Source organism: Crinia signifera, chromosome 6 (genome assembly GCF_055691185.1).
Source record: "Crinia signifera chromosome 6, ASM5569118v1, whole genome shotgun sequence".
NCBI classification, from domain to species: Eukaryota; Metazoa; Chordata; class Amphibia; order Anura; family Myobatrachidae; genus Crinia; species Crinia signifera.
In genome coordinates this window covers 268,695,967-268,712,226 of record NC_139222.1, presented here as the reverse complement: position 1 = coordinate 268,712,226, position 16,260 = coordinate 268,695,967, and the positions used below count along the sequence as shown (strand labels likewise).

Below are 16,260 nucleotides of genomic sequence, written 5' to 3'. Positions count from 1 at the left end.
GCCCCCAGCACTTAAAATCCCCCGATTTGCAGGACCTCGAGGAGGGGGCGGGACTACATGACACAATTTGCGTATTTAGCCCCACCCCTCACCGCGAAAAGCCGCAAATCGCGGTAATTCAAGGAGGCGGCCAGGCAGATTGCAGAGGGTGAATCCGGGAGGATTGTACACCTTTCCAGGGGGCCGGGAGGGGGACCCCATTTTCAGGATCCTCCTGGCCAATCCGGGAGGGTAGGCAACCCTGGAATAACCTTCTGTAAGAAATATATACACTGGATTATTCCATGCGTTTGCATAATGTGGTCTAGAAGAATTGTGTAAGCAGAACAAAAATACTATGATATACCTAAGAACCATACATGTCCTGCTAAGTACAAAAAATTTTGACCGAATTGTTCCATGACACTTATGTGAAAATGTGCTGGGGCAGGGAAGATGCTGTTACGGTGCGGTATAGTACATTATAAATTCCACTAGTTAAAAGCCCGTGAAAAAGACTGCTTCAGCAATGTACTTTCACTTTGAGCTGTGACCATTTTTACCACCATACTTACCTACTTTTGAAAACTAGTTTCAGGGAGATTATAGTTGGTAGTAGAATTTTGCAAAGCGCCGCATTGAGCGGGCGTGTCATGGTCCACCCAAAGGGCGTGTCAAGTTCCATATATGGAGAGATTGTGAAAAGAGATTGTGAACGTGCCACCTAGAAGCGTGGTGTGCACTGCTGCATCTGTGAGGAATCTTTTATAATGACTTATATCCAAATGTAGATGAGCCCCAAAGCAGTTAGTAACAGATACTATACTTGGTAAAGTGCTGGGAAATGGTGCTGATGGTTCAATGTAAATGTATCTATCTCTCATTCCTTTTTTCCCCAAAATAATTAACAGTGAAATTTGGGCTAGGTGAAATGAGGGAGATTGCTAGACTAATGAGGGAGAGAGGAAGATTGCTGGGTACTTATGTAGTATCTGGGCTGCCGATTTTTTGATTGTATGCCTTAAGTTAAGGCATACAATCAGATGCGATGCGATGCGATATCGCATCGCATACGATGCGATGCGATGCGATGACCCGATTTTTCCATAGGATTCAATGTTAAAATGGACTGAGTCCATTTTAACATGGAATTCAATGGGAAAAAGGGGTCCTTTTCATACCCCTACTATCCAAGTGGGCATGGAGTTGGATATAAACCTGTGGCGAGCGTAGCGAGCCACCGAGCCCGAAGCGTGGCGAGCGAATCGAGCCCCGCGAGGGGACGGTATTCTGTGTCCCCTCGCGGGGCTCGCTACGCTCGCCACGCTTCGGGCTCGGTGGCTCGCTACGCTCGCCACAGGTTTATATCCAACTCCATGCCCACTTGGATAGTAGGGGTATGAAAAGGACCCCTTTTTCCCATTGAATTCCATGTTAAAATGGACTCAGTCCATTTTAACATTGAATCCTATGGAAAAATCGGGTCCATCGCATCGCATCGCATCGCATCGCATGTGATTTGGTCGGGTGCGATGCGATGCGATGGACCCGATTTCAAAATCGGCAGCCCAGTTACTACATAAGTACCGATTGCTGCTATGTCAGGGAGTCTCCTGCAGAATGCAGGAGGGGAGGTAACTATGATGTAACAGTGTAATGTGGGCTAGGTGACATGAGGGAGATTGCTAGACTAATGAGGGAGAGAGGGAGATTGCTGCTATGTCAGGGAGTGTCCTGCAGAATGCAGGAGGGGAGGTAACTATGATGTAACAGTGTAATGTGGGCTAGGTGACATGAGGGAGATTGCTAGACTAATGAGGGAGAGAGGGAGATTGCTGCTATGTCAGGGAGTCTCCTGCAGAATGCAGGAGGGGAGGTAACTAACTATGTACCACTTTTAGCCCACAAACGCTCCACCCCACCCCACCCCGCCCCCTATCTGCTCCTACCTCCATTCTCTGTCTTCACAGCTCCCTCTCTCCATATCCAGCAAGTTTATAACAGACCAGTGTCCCTGCTAAATTAGCTTTCACTTTCTGCTAAGACATCTTTTAGCACACAAAGGAGCAATCTGTTGAGTAGAGTGGCCTCTAGTGGTCACTGGCCTTACTTCACCTTCACCAGGGACTGGTTTTGTTCAAATCCCAAAACACTGACTATTTTGTAAGAAAAAAAATCTGACAATTAACTTTTGGCTTACATGTAGGTAATAAGGAAGTGAGGTAGGTAAATAGTTCTATGTAGCTTGAAATGTGCTGAAAATAATATTCTTTTATCCCAGCTGTCGATTACTTTTCTGAGCTGAGATATTGCATTTACCCGAAACATCCGCAACAGTGAATAATGTCAAACTGCACTGAAGCTTTGCATGTGCAGTAGGGACATGGGATCCAAGCCCGGAAGCAAAGTGTTAAGGTGCATACACACTGGGTGATTTCACTCAGCGTGTATGCATAGGGATGTTGGGTAAAATCACTACGCTGTAAATCGCTCATTGTGTACTCACTGAGCGATTTTCGCCCATCCAAGCGATTTTCCCGGGGTGGGCGACTTTTCCTAGTGGGGATGCTATGGAAAGCCATCCAACCCGTCGCTCGTCTGTTTGTAACACGAGGAGCTGAGCGGAGGTGGCTGGCGATGATGCAGGAGAGATCATCACCGATTATCGCAGGCCAATACACACTGGGCGGCTTTTGAGCTAAAAGCTACACAAACTGAAAGCCGAGCTGGTTCCAGCTGAAAAACGTGTAGAATAGAATTTCCTTTATTTGTCTCACAATGGAGAAATTCACATTGTTACAGCAAAGTGCATAGTAGAGATAGAATAAATAGCATAATAAAAACAAAGAAACCAAAACAAAGTACAGAACCATGGTAAGTAGAAATATGTAAATATTTATTGCACAAGATTGGCGTAACATAAGAAGTAAAGCGCCGTACACATGGAGCAATATACTGCTCAGCGATATGTTGCGGAGCAATGTATTGCTCGGTGTTCCCTTTTTCATCAGCGACCAGAGATGGCTGCTGATGAATAGCAGACATTGCCAGGGGAAGCAGCCGATTGCCGAGGGAAGCCGCTGGTTGCAGGAGCATGCTCCTGTGACCAGCGACCACCCCAGGGCTGGTCGCGGGAGCACGCTCCTGGCGACAGTTGCCCCGTGCACACGGAGATATGGTCGTTCAGCGAGTCATATCCCCGGTGATAATGGCTAAAATCCCACCGTGTGTGCAGGTCTCTAGATGTATGCAGGAATGTACCGGGAACCATGCTGGTTATATAGTCTAACTGCAGCAGGAAGAAAACACCTGCGGTATCTCTCCGTAAAACATCGAGGGTGAAGCAATCTATAACTAAAGGAACTAAGGATGCTAACTTGTCAATTATTCTCATCTCACCCACCACCTCTACCGTATCCAAAGGGGATTCCCAAAACAGAACTGGCTTTCCTAACCAGTCTGTTTAGTCTCTTGCTATCGCATACCCTCCAACTGTACCGAATTTGCCGGTACAGTACCGTTTTTTAACAGTCTGTACCGGCAAATCCAGTTTGTACCGAATGTACCTCTTTTTCTGTCACTACACTTCCTCCGAGTCCTCCTGGAGCTCCCGGGCCCGCTCCGGCGTGGGCTGCCTGGTCCGCTGGCTCTCCCTTTTCCCCCTCCCGTTCCCATCAGTGTATTGCGAGCTGGCCCGTGCATCATGACGTCACGTGCCGGCACCGCGCACCCAGGGGAAAGGCCATGCGCAGACTGAGAAACCAGTGAGGGCGCCAATCTTTGTGGGGGAGAGGGGTGCGGTGGGCAGCTGAGCCGCGGCGCATGAGGGGGTCCATCCCACAGATCTGACTTTGCAGCGGACCGTCCGGAGCCTCAGCCTGTGCCACACATCACAGATGATCCACTACAGCGCAGAGCAAGTAGGTGGCTCTGCTCAGCAGGCTACTTCACTCCAGTCTTCTTGTCTATCCATGTGACCTGTTTGCCAGGCCTGCAGCTCATGTCACAAATAAGTATACTTATTTATTAACTAATTATATTAAATAATAATTATTTAATACTAGGTGATTCATCGCGCCCTACGGGCGCTCTTCACACCGGCGTAAGGGGCTACGCCCCTTAATTTGTGAACATTTGTATTGTGAGAAATATGGTTAGAATTGTATGAAAGATGCCCTGTATTGCAGCTTCTGGCAGTGGGTGAGGGTCCAGCGTGGCAGCACAGGAGTACCGGACGGTGGCCCTGAGTCAGTGTCTCCTCCTACTGGGTGGGAGTTAGGGTGCATGAGAGCAGGAGGCTGGGATATGAGGCATGATAGGGGTATGTGGGCAACACAGCGTCAGCGATTACCCAGTGGTGGAAGTTACGGTTCAGGAGAGCAGGAAGCTGGGTAGTGATAGGGGTGTGTGAGTATACGGGGGACTAAAGAGGGTGGTGGACACTGTGCAGCTTCTGCCAGTGGGTGAGGGTCCAGCGTGGCAGCACAGAAATACAGGAGTCAGTGTCTCCTCCGACTGGGTGGGAGTTAGGGTGCATGAGAGCAGGAGGCTGGGCGGTAAAGCATGATAGGGGAATGTGGGCAACACAGGGTGAGCGGGTCTCCACTGGCGGAAGTTACGGGGCAGGAGAACAGGAGGCAGGGCAGTGTCCTCCCACATTGATGGCAAAAGTATTCAACATCGGCCATAAACCATCAATTATTTGAAAATCATTGATGGTCGATGGGCATCCCTAGAACTGGAGGAGGGTGGGGGACAGTATGCAGCTCCCGGCAGTGGGTGAGCGTCTCCTCCCACTGGGAGGGAGTGAGCGTGCATGAGAGCAGGAGGCTGTATAATAGTGGTATGTGGGCAAGACATTGATAAAAGTTGTGGCGCTGGTGCAGGGGGCAGTGGGGAACCTGCAGTGCGGCAGCCAGGGCCGGATTTCCCACCTAGGGGCGGTACCTGCTTGTGGTGGTACAGGATCCCCCATTGTCACGGGGGTACGTGAAATGCGGGAGCGGGGACCGCGGTGGTCCGCTGGGGGGTGGAATTGCTGGAAGGGGGTCTGGGGGGTCTGCAAATTGCGGGAGGGGGGGTGGTGTGTGGGGATCCGCGGTTAGCGGGAGGGGGCGGGGGTCCGCAAATCGTGGGCGGGGGCGCGGGGGGGCTTGAATCGTGGGAAGGGGGGTCCGCAAATTGCGGGAGGGGGGTTGTCGGGGTTAGTGAATTGCGGGAGGGGGGGTTGCGGAGGTCCGTGAATTGCGGGAGGGGCGCGTGGGGTGCCGTGAGTCAAGGGGGGGGTGGTGCGGGGGTCCGTGAATCACGGGAGGGGTCATGAATCGCAGGAGGCGGGGGTCGTGGGGGGGCTGCGAATCGCAGGAGGGGGGGTGTGGGGGGTTGCCGTGAATTGCATGAGCGGGGCGTGAATCAAGGGAGGGTGGGCGCAGGGGGGTGGTGCGGGGGTCCGTGAATCGCGGGAGGGGGCATGAATCGCGGGAGGGGGGGTCGTGGGGGGTTCCGAATCGCAGGAAGGGGGGTATGGGGGGTGCCGTGAATTGCGTGAGGGGGGCATGAATCGCGGGAGGGGGGGTCCCCGAATGTGTGAATTACGGGGCGGTCGCAAATCGCGAGAGGTGCCGAGGGGGCCCGCAAATCGCAGGAGGGGGGCGCTACGGGGGGTTTCGTGAATCGCGGGAGGGGGGGTCGTGAGGGGTTGCGAATCGCAGGAAGGGGGGTGTGGGGGGTGCCGTGAATTGCGGGAGGGGGGCATGAATCGCGGGAGGTGGGGTCCCCGAATGTGTGAATTAGGGGGCGGTCGCAAATCGCGAGAAGTGCCGAGGGGGCCCCCAAATCACGGGAGGGGGGTGCTACGGGGGGTTCCGTGAATCGCGGGAGGGGGCGGCGCGAATTGCGGGAGGGGGGTCGCAAATCACAGTAGGGGGGGGGTCGCGGGGGGCCCTTTTAATGCCGGGAGGGGGGGTCGCAGGGGTCCCGCGAATCGCGGGAGGGGAGGATGCAGGGGTCCTGCGAATCGCGGGAGGGGGCTCGCGGGAGGGAGGGGTCGCTGGGGTCCCGCGTTTCGCGGGAGGGGGTGGTTGCGGAGGTCCAGCGAATCGCGGGAGGGGGTGGTCGGGTCTGGGACGGATATTAGACAGCACTTACATCGACAGCCATTACATCGACACCATTAGTTCGACAGCTCAATAGGTCGACATGGTTTTAGGTCGACATACCATTAGGTCGACAGCTCATTAGGTCGACATGTTTTTAGGTCGACACTGCCATTAGGTCGACAGAGTCTATGTCGACAGTCAAAAGGTCGACATGGGTTTTTCACTGTTTTTTGGCCGAAATGTCGACACAGTCGACATGGACACAGTTTGAAGTGTACCGCAGCCGCTCGCTATGCTTCGGGCACGGTGCCTCGCTGCGCTCGGCACACTATTTTATTCTCCCAACACGCCCTAGTGGATAGTAGGGCATGAAATACCGCCTGTCGGCACATGTCGGCTCAATAAACAATGAAAAAACCCATGTCGACCTTTTGACTGTCGACATAGACACTGTCGACCTAATGGCAGTGTTGACCTAAAAACATGTAGACCTAATGAGCTGTCGACCTAATGAGCTGTCGACCTAATGAGCTGTCGACATAATGACATGTCGACCTAATGGAATGTCGACCTAAAACCATGTCGACCTATTGAGGTGTCGAACTAATGGTGTCGATGTAATGGCTGTCGATGTAAGTGCTGTCTAACAATAGTCCGAATACCGGGGTGGTCGCGGGGGTCCCACGAATCGCGGGAGGGGGGTCGCGGGGGTCCCGCGAATCGCGGGAGGGGGGGTTCGCGTGGGTCCCGCGAATCACGGGAGGGGGGGTCGCGGGGGTCCCGCGAATCGCGGGAGGGGGGGTCGCGGGGTCCTGCGAATGGCGGGAGGGGGGGTCACGGGGGTTCCGCAAATCGCGGGAGGGGGGGTCGCGGGGGGCCCGCGAATCGCGGGAGGGGGGTCGCGGGGGTCCCGCGATTCGCGGGAGGGGGGGTCAGGGGGGGTCCCGCGAATCGCGGGAGGGGGGGTCGCGGGGGGGGGTCCCGCAAATCGCGGGAGGGGGGGGTCGCGGGGGGTCCCGCGAATCGCGGGAGGGGGGTCGCGGGGGTCCTGGCAGAGGGTAGGGATGTGCAGGAGTAATGATGGATGGTGGCTGTGGAGTAATGGTGGATGGTGGGCGTGTACTGTAGCCCTGGCTGGGCGGGGGAAGGTGATGTCAAGGGGGTGGAACGTCAGACACATGAAAGTGAAACTGTTCTACACAGGAACGTTCTCCACAGGGGTTGAGTGACAGATCTGGCTAAATATATAAGAGATACTTAGTTAATAAATAAGTATACTTATTTAATATGCCCGCAGCCCACCAAGCCACCATGTGACATGAGCTGCATCAGGTGCTGGGCCGGGTGCCTGGGGACGTGACCACGCCCACTTTACAAAAGGACACGCCCACTTTACCCATGGCCACGCCCCTTCCTAAATGTGTACCGATTTCTGCCCTTCAAATATTGGAGGGTACAGTATGCTATCAGCAGATGGAATGCTGCTACCCCAGCAAACCACCCCAAAGAATATAGCTGATACCACCACAGAGTCAAAGAAAGTCCTCAGTAGTGCTCCCTGCTCGCTAGGATAAGTGAAAGCAAAACTATTCATTTTGCATATGTGAGTAACAGCATTATTATCACAAATGTGAGATGTTATTAATATACCCTCAAGCCTTTTTTTTTCGACACTCGGTAACCAGTAGGCTAATGAGCACATTTGGTAGAACAGCAACACCAGGAGGTTGATCTGCTGACTGCTGTCAATTCACAAGCCCCAGCATTTTATCTTACTGTATGTAAAGTCGGCAGAACACATCGATGCCTTGAAAACAATACTGTTTGGGCTGCAGGAAGTGAAGCGTGTGTTCTAAAACAAATATTAGTAACATTTAAAAATCGCTGAATACATCTGCCAAAACAGTGATTTGTGAGATCATTAGTTAAGGAATAAGGTCGGCTTTGGGATATCTGTACCGCAATAAACCAGAAATGAGAATTATTCCGGTTTTGAAGAACTAGATGACAGATAAAATTCAACAGGGCTTAGCTCTGCGTGCTACCACGCGTAGAAATGAGTAAGTAAGATTTTACAGGACAGAAGATAAGTAGAGGACATAACTTATGTAATATGAAAATGACGAAAGTAGAATCAGATCTGAAACACATGAGATTGCAGCATACGGTGCATCATACCGTATAGGAAATACACACTAATATCTGTAAACAATTACTGTACGCCTCTATAGACGGAAAACATATTTCTTAAATGATTTTCTGGGGGAAAAACTTTGGAGAAATGTTGCACCTCTGCAGCAAATCTGATTATATTATTTGAGGTTTAGGTGCTCAATGCCCCCAATTTTGACGTCCGATTGATTGTATGTAAAAAGAACAGATTGTGCATGTTTTCAATGCTATTTCGACCCCGACGGTCGTTTGGTCGCTTTGGAGATTTTACCTGCTGCACAAAAGATTCCTCATCGCACGATCATTGTCGTTCTGGTGTGTACCCTTCATATGTCTATTCCCAGGTAGTGTGAAAACTCACCCTACCAGCTGCAGCTGTAGCCCTCCAGCTGGTGTGAAACTACAAATCCCAGCATGCCTTGCCATAGTTTTAGCACTCCCTAATAGCAAAACTGTGACAAGGCATGATGGGACTTGTAGTTTCACAACAGCTGGAGGGCCATCGTTTGGCCATGTCTGCTCTATGCAGTAGCTTTTTTTTTTTTACCAAGCTCTGTTATGTGTCTCACAGCTCAGACTGAAGACTAGCATGTGAAACGTACTCCCACGGCAAACCTGGTGTAAATGTCATAATGTGATTTATTTCCAATTATTCTCCTTTACAATGCTGTTCCATGGAATCTCTCTTTAAAAATGACATAATCTTGACATTGGTCTGGGCAGCCGTGGAATCAGAAAATATCACGGGGACCTCGTTCCAAACCCAGATTATTATTACGGTTTATTTATATGGCGCAACAAGGGCTTTGCAGCACCTAACAATACGTATATATGAGCAAAACACAAATAATGAATTACAGTACAAAACAATTTAGGACAAGAACATGGTAAGTAAAGACAGTTGCATCAGGGGACAGGACACTGAAGCAATTATCAGGGTGGCAGGTATATACAGATGTAGCCGGCCACATCTTTGCAGGCCGCCAGCGGCCGGCTGCCGCCAGGGGCGCGCGCGCAAGAGATGCTGGCGCACCCCGCTGCCTCCCCCACCATCGGTGCCGGTCCCCCTTGCCGCCCCAACCCCCCCGAACTGGGCAGCGTCTCCCTGAAGCGGAGACGGGCAGGGAGACGCTGCCCAGCCGCCGCGATACTGGGACGCACGTGCGTGTGAGACGCACGCACGTCCCAGTCTCTATCGCCGGCGCACGCCAGTGAAAGGGATCTGGCGGGCGGTGGGAATGAATGAGCGGCACTACATCTCTATGGTGTCTTAGCTTTGCGTGTATTCCTAAGGGTAAAAAGGCGGGCAGCTGACATCCGGTGATGTCCGCTGCCCGCCCCTAGCACCCACGGCACTGGGTGAGTACCATGGGAACGCCCGGCGTTTTCATGTTCTCATGGGAAAGCCAATGAAACGCTGGGTGTTCCCATGGGCGTGACTACCCACCACCGCCGCTCCCCTAAAGCTACAGGAATTGAACACATGGTACGGTACTTATGTATTAACTGGACTCCCATGTTAAATGCACCCCATTTTTTCATACCCCTACTATCCAAATACGCATGGAGTTGATTTTATATAGTGTGGCGAGCGCAGCGAGCCACCGTGCCCGAAGCGTGGCGAGCGCAGCGAGCCCCGCGAGGGTTTTTGGTCTCATAAGAAAAACGGGAGCCCAGATATTACATAAGTACCCATGGTACTTATGTACTAACTGGGCTGCCGATTTTGAAATCGGGTCCATCGCATCGCATCCGATGCGATGGACCCGATTTTTCCATAGGATTCAATGTTAAAATGGACTGAGTCCATTTTAACATGGAATTCAATGGGAAAAGGGGTCCTTTTCATACCCCTACTATCCAAGTGGGCATGGAGTTGGATATAAACCTGTGGCGAGCGTAGCGAGCCACTGAGCCCGAAGCGTGGTGAGCGTAGCGAGCCCCGCAAGGGGACACAGAATACCGTCCCCTCGCGGGGCTCGCTTCGCTCGCCACACTTCGGGCTCGGTGGCTCGCTACGCTCGCCACAGGTTTTTATCCAAATCCATGCCCACTTGGATAGATGAATCCTATGGAAAAATCGGGTCATCGCATCGCATCGCATGCGATATGGTCGCATGCGATGCTATATCGCATTGCATCGCATCTGATTGTATGCCTTAAGTTAAGGCATACAATCAAAAAATCGGCAGCACAGATAATACATAAGTACCGAACACACTAATTTCGGTTACTGTTTTGACTTCCTTCTTATTTGATTCTCACCTGAAGCCCTTAATGTATCTTTGCTAAAGGGAGGAAGAAAGTTTCCGAATTCCAGTCCTCAAGTGTCCCCAACAGATCATTTTAGTACCTGGACATGCCTAACATGGACTGATGATACAAAGTAGTCAAGCCCTGATCTCTTACAACAAACATTATTATTATTAATTATTATTATTATTATTATTATGACCCTTGTGCCCCGGAAGCAATTGTGTTGTGGAAAAATTAATCTCATGTCGTGGGCATTGAACCAATCAAATTCTATATGTCAGCTGTGAAGATCAATGTAGTTTACACAGTCGCCAATAGCCGGCTCTGTGTACAGTCAATTGAATCAGTGGGGGGATTTGTCATCTCTGCCATGGCCGCACCTGCGCTGCGGATGACTCGCCTCTGGTGCTCAGCCAGTGGACAGCGTCAGGCAGCATCATGTCAGTGCGTCAAGCGGGTGCCGGCGCTCACACAGACCCAACTGTGGCTTGCTCCCCCAAGTGGCAGCTGGGGCTGCCTTACAGTAGTTACGCCACTGGGAGGAACGGACCTTATCCTCTTCAGTGCAGGGCAGGATGAAGTGACTTAAGAATAGCCTGTGTTTGGAAGGGGGCAATAGCCCCAATCGCCCCCCTGCTGGATCCACCACTAGCTCATAACTGAGTACTTAGATTAATGTGTGGGCCCATGTGTCACCCTGTTGAAGCTTAGAGATGTCCGTGCGACCACAAAATGTATCCGGTTGCCCGTCACTGAAACAAACATTAGTCTTGATTGACATCAGCTAATATGCAACATAATACAATTTGCAACAGTTCCCAGTTTATGGACTTCTATGCGTTACACATATACACATCCACAAATATTAGTAACTTACCCATCAAGAAGCATTATAACGTTCTTCTTGGGTCGTCCAATATTAGGGCCATATAAGTTTGCTTTGGCGTAGGTCCTGATGGACTGCAGCAGGTTCCTGAGCTGGACGTAATCCTTCCCGAGCTGGCTGCCATTAATAGCACGACTATTTAATGTCCTATAATTGTTGGGTTCTGCAGGAAGGAAATGGCATTATTATTATTATTATGGAAAATGACATCAATAAATAAGTAGAATATTTGGTTATTAACAATTAGTTGAGTATTGAGTTATTTTATAAAAGTTGTGCTTACAGATACAGCAAAGCAAGGTGTGAGCCTAAAGTAATAAAAGTCAGTCTAGGGGGCGGGCACTAGATGTCATGTGACATCAACCACCCGCTCAGAGCAGGTAGCAGGTTCTCAGGGGAACACTGGGAGTCAGGGCCGCCGACAGGGGGGTGCCCTGGGTACAGCTGTCCCAGGCCCAGCCTCTGGAGGGGCCCGGTCAGCTGCCCACAGACCCCTGCACCCACACCCAGCCTCCCCCACCTGGCAGCCAGGCATGCACAATACACAGTGCAGCCTGCAGAGCACCGAGCCTAGGACACAGAGGGGCTCGGTGCTCTGCAGGCTGCACTGTGCAGTGTGCACGCCGGACCTGACTGTGGACACTGAAGGAGCCGGCGTGGGTGATGCTACGTAATGGGGACGGGGGAGGCGGGGTGCTGTCATGCAGGGGGGAGGGGCGGACGGCTGGAAGTATGGTGCTGAGCCGCTGGGGGCCCAGACTGTAGGTCAGTCCCGGGCCCCAACATTTCTAGTGGCGGCCCTGCTGGGAGTTCCCCTGCTCCACCCCCCTGCCCGCCCCCTTCTCTCCCATCACAGTGTGAATGCCTTGAAGGCATTCGTACAGGGGGTTTGCACATGCGCATATTCACACATGCGCAAACCCCCACCAGCGAAAACAGGGATGAATTCGGACCCTACCAAACTGATCTGAATCGGCCCCAAAAATGGTTCAATTGAAGCCTAAAGGAAAAAAAACCACTTGATACATTCCATATAGGCTATGTCATGCCTTCAGCAATGTTTGTTACTGTGCATCTATCTTATCTCTGTGTTTGCATTATGTTATCAGCCCCATCTAGTGGTCAGCGCAGAAGTGCTGCAGCTCAACTGTGAGCCTCACAGCCCACCATAGTAAGGTTCTCAGTGTCTTCTGGGTAATAGAAAACTGTGATCAGAAATGGTCTTACTTCTCACATGGGACCTTATTCAGGTCCGTTGGATAGTGCACATGCATTCGCACGGGGGCACGTTCGCATGTGCAGACGCTGGGTGCATGCGAGTGTACAATGGCTGCCCAGCGGGCCCATTAAAGCAGGCCGCCGCCCAAGCTGTTGGGGCCCATCATTCTTTCATAGTAGGCAGCCATAAGGCAAGAGCTGAAGTGTCTACAAGGTGGTTCCTGTGGTTTATTCTAAATCTGCTCTGTGAAAATAAACTGTAGAAGTGATAATATGAGGATTACAGAAAGGAGAACAGGTGTCTCCGGTCGGCCACTGAATGTAATGATTATTATTCTTGGTCTGAAGCCTCCATCCTTCTTCCACTTAAAAGCGGACAAGCAGAATGAAAAGCATTCTGGTTCTGTAACCTCTGCTGCCCTTTGGGTGTGAAGTAAAACAACCTGACAACCATTAAGGTGATGTTACAAGGAGCTCACAAATGATTCGGCATTGGACAGAGCATCACTTGTAGATCATTAGCAGGACCTGCACTAAATACTTGTGTCTGTTTTATGATATTTATACATCAGCTGCCTTTGGTGAATGTGTTACATCAATCTAGAAAACATTTGGTCCTATCATCAAACCAAATGAGAAACACAGCACGATAAGCTTTGTGTAATGATAAAGGGTTCTTTAATGGAAAATCTTAGCATTCTGAAGCAGCCTGTGAAATGATGGGACGTATAATGGGTAAGAGTGATGTATCCCTATTAATACAAGTCCTGATGTGGTTGGTATTTCACAGCTGCAATGTAGCGTACCACCTCTATTGCTGCAGAAGGCATCGGTAGTATATGCTCGTCTCCTGCATACATGCATCTATGATCCAAGTATGCATAGGGCAGCACGGATGGTGTAATGGTTAGCATTACTGCCTCACAGCACTGAGGTCATGGGTTCCATTCCCACCATGGCCCTAACTGTGCAGAGTTTGTATATTCTTCCCATGCTTGCGTGGGTTTACTCCGGGTACTCCGGTTTCCTCCTACAATCCAAAAATATACTGGTAGGTTAATTGGCTACCAACTAAATTAACCCTAGAATGTCTGTGTGTGCGTGTACATGTGGTAGGGAATATAGATTGTAAGCTCCACTGGGGCAGGGACTGATGTGACTGTTCAAATATTCTCTGTACAGCGCTGCGGAATATGTATGCGCTATATAAGAAGCTGTTAATAAATAAAATAATAAATAATAATCGGACCACTATCACAGACCCTGAGCTTGGTACATGCTTGTACAATTGTTAAAAGCTCCTGGTTGCTGTACCTACTCTGCCCTCAAAATGCTTCATCGTGATCAGCTCTCCAACCAAAATGTGACAGTAGAGTTGATTGGACAGCACATTTGAGGGGTGATTCAGGACCGCTCGCAGTGGTGGTTTGCCGCTTAGAGAGCAGCTTAACGCCACCCGAACTGCACGCGGGCCTCATCCTCTCTTAGGACACCACTGAGCAACCCATTAATCATGGTGCACTATGAGCGACCTTGCTGCCCCAGATCTATATATGCGCAGACAATAAAACATGGAAATAGCATCCACATCTGAATCAGCCCCAGGGACTTCTATGTTCTACAGCAGGCAAACTGTGGCCCTCCAGCTGTTGTGAAACTACAAGTCCCATCATGACTTGCCACATTTTTGCTATACCTCCCAACTTCTGTGCTGATGAAATAGCTTCCGAAAAGGGGGCGTGGCGTATGCAAATGAGGGTGTGGCTTATGCACACAGCGTCTATTCTATTAGATTGGGGGGTCTCCCAACTGCCTCCCCCCGCAGCGGGACAATGCCTGCCGTGGGTGGGACAGCAGGACAGGGCCCGAAAATGAGGACTGTCCAGCTGTAATCGTGACAGTTGGGAGGTATGTATTAGGGAATGCTAAAACTATGGCAAGGCATGCTGGGATGTGTGGTTTACAACAGCTGGAGGGCCACAGTTTGGACATGCCTGTTCTACAGTATTCACCATGGAAGCTGGAACAGCACTGGAATTTCCCTGCAAAAGTGTAATGGTTGTGTTAGTTCTTTTCCTGGTGAAGCCATTGTAGCATAATCATGAAGGGGATAACATGGTTCTCAAAGCCATTTAGGATGGGTCTGCATTAGCCTCTCAGTGCAAACCCATTATGAACTAATACCCATGTTACCGGTGCTGTGTACTGTATATATAACAATTGTTCAAATGACTAGTTTGAATGATTATGGTTCTGTATATCAACCTGAATAATGATCGTTCACAGCCTGAAAATGGCAGAACAGCAGTCTGTATGGTTTGGTTATCAGACAAGTCCGGTCCACTTGTTCAGCCAGCTTCATGCTGTGAATGGAGATTACTTCCATACATCCTGCAGTCTACTGTACATGGAGGACAATGCCTGATCAACCAATAGGCTGATTAGGCTACTGGGGCAAGCCTTGCAGGTGACAGCTGAGGATTAACATGAAAGCCTTATTTAGTTCATGCTTGTTAGCTGTCGCCCGTCCTGATGTACTGTGGGGGGTAAAGTTCCTAGGGCGTCTCCAAGATGGCTGTGCCTATGGGGCAGATGTATTAAGCCTGGCGAAGAGATAAACTGGAGATAAAGTGGAGAAAAAGTGGAAGGAGATAACCCACCAGCCAATCAGCAGTGTTTTAAATATGACAGTTGGAAGCTGATTGGCTGATGCGTTAACTCCTTCCACTTTTTCTCCACTTTATCTCCAGTTTATCTCTTTGCCAGGCTTAATACATCTGCCCCAATGTAACTTACTGATGGAACCATTACGTTATGTACATTGTGCTACAGCGCCAGCTGGGCAGCCTAAAGCCAAAGTCTCCTTCCCATGCCACAAGCATTAGATCCTACATGCCAGGTGTATGACCTTCCTTACATGCACATGGGCAGTCTGGCGAGTCCCTGAACGCCCGTACACGTGTGCTTAGCAGCATTACAAGGGGAGCTACATGTGTATTAGCCTAGGGCACCTGGAACCTTTAATCAGGCCATGATGGAGGAGCTTTGATTATCAGGCAGCCACCGCTCCCTTCGTCCTTCGTGTTGTCTATGACCAGCTCAAGTCCTTCTATACATTGTGTTTTAATTAACGTTCTCCGTTTACAGTTCAAATACCAATATTACCGGCAACACTCCGCAAAGGACGTTTACTGGGGAAAACAAAGCATACAATCTGGCCCTGTACTTGCAATGCGGTAGATGGTAACAATGGCTGAGTGGAGCAAGAATGTTCCCCTGCTAGCGTTCCACAACTGAGGAGGCTTCCTCTTACTCACCATTTCCTAATTCCCATGAAATGTTGTACTTCTTGCTGGCGCTGTACTTTAGTAAGCTGAGCACGCTGGAGCCGTTCCAAGAATTATCCGAGTTTCGCCTAAGAGCGTTCAGTCCAAAAATCAGATGAAGTCCAGAGCAGTCAACAAAGTTATAGAGTTTGTCAAGAGACCTGGCTGGGAGGAAACAAGAATCTCGTAATGCATTCTAGCGTTTCAATAGAGAACCCAACAGCAATTCAGCAGACATGATAAAGAGATTAAATGCATTAGCTCTGGGTTCGCTCCTGTTAATGTCTTAGGCTTGCACTTATTATGTATTTATTGGACCTTGCTC

General features: G+C 50.3%; 1 protein-coding gene across 4 annotated transcripts in view; it reads right to left on the bottom strand.

The window, feature by feature from the left end:
* Window positions 1-16,260, bottom strand: part of HPSE2 (heparanase 2 (inactive)) — a 333,369-nt gene that overhangs the window by 72,132 nt on the left and 244,977 nt on the right. For all 4 annotated transcript variants that reach the window (XR_014444637.1, XM_083149563.1, XM_083149565.1 and 1 more), the window contains 2 exons: window positions 15,927-16,100; window positions 11,383-11,554 (listed from right to left, as the gene is read on the bottom strand). Coding sequence is in view for 3 of the 4 variants with exons in the window: in XM_083149563.1 (XP_083005689.1) it covers window positions 11,383-11,554; window positions 15,927-16,100 (346 nt within the window). In the remaining variant the exon portion in view is untranslated. The remainder of the gene's footprint in view (window positions 1-11,382; window positions 11,555-15,926; window positions 16,101-16,260) is intronic.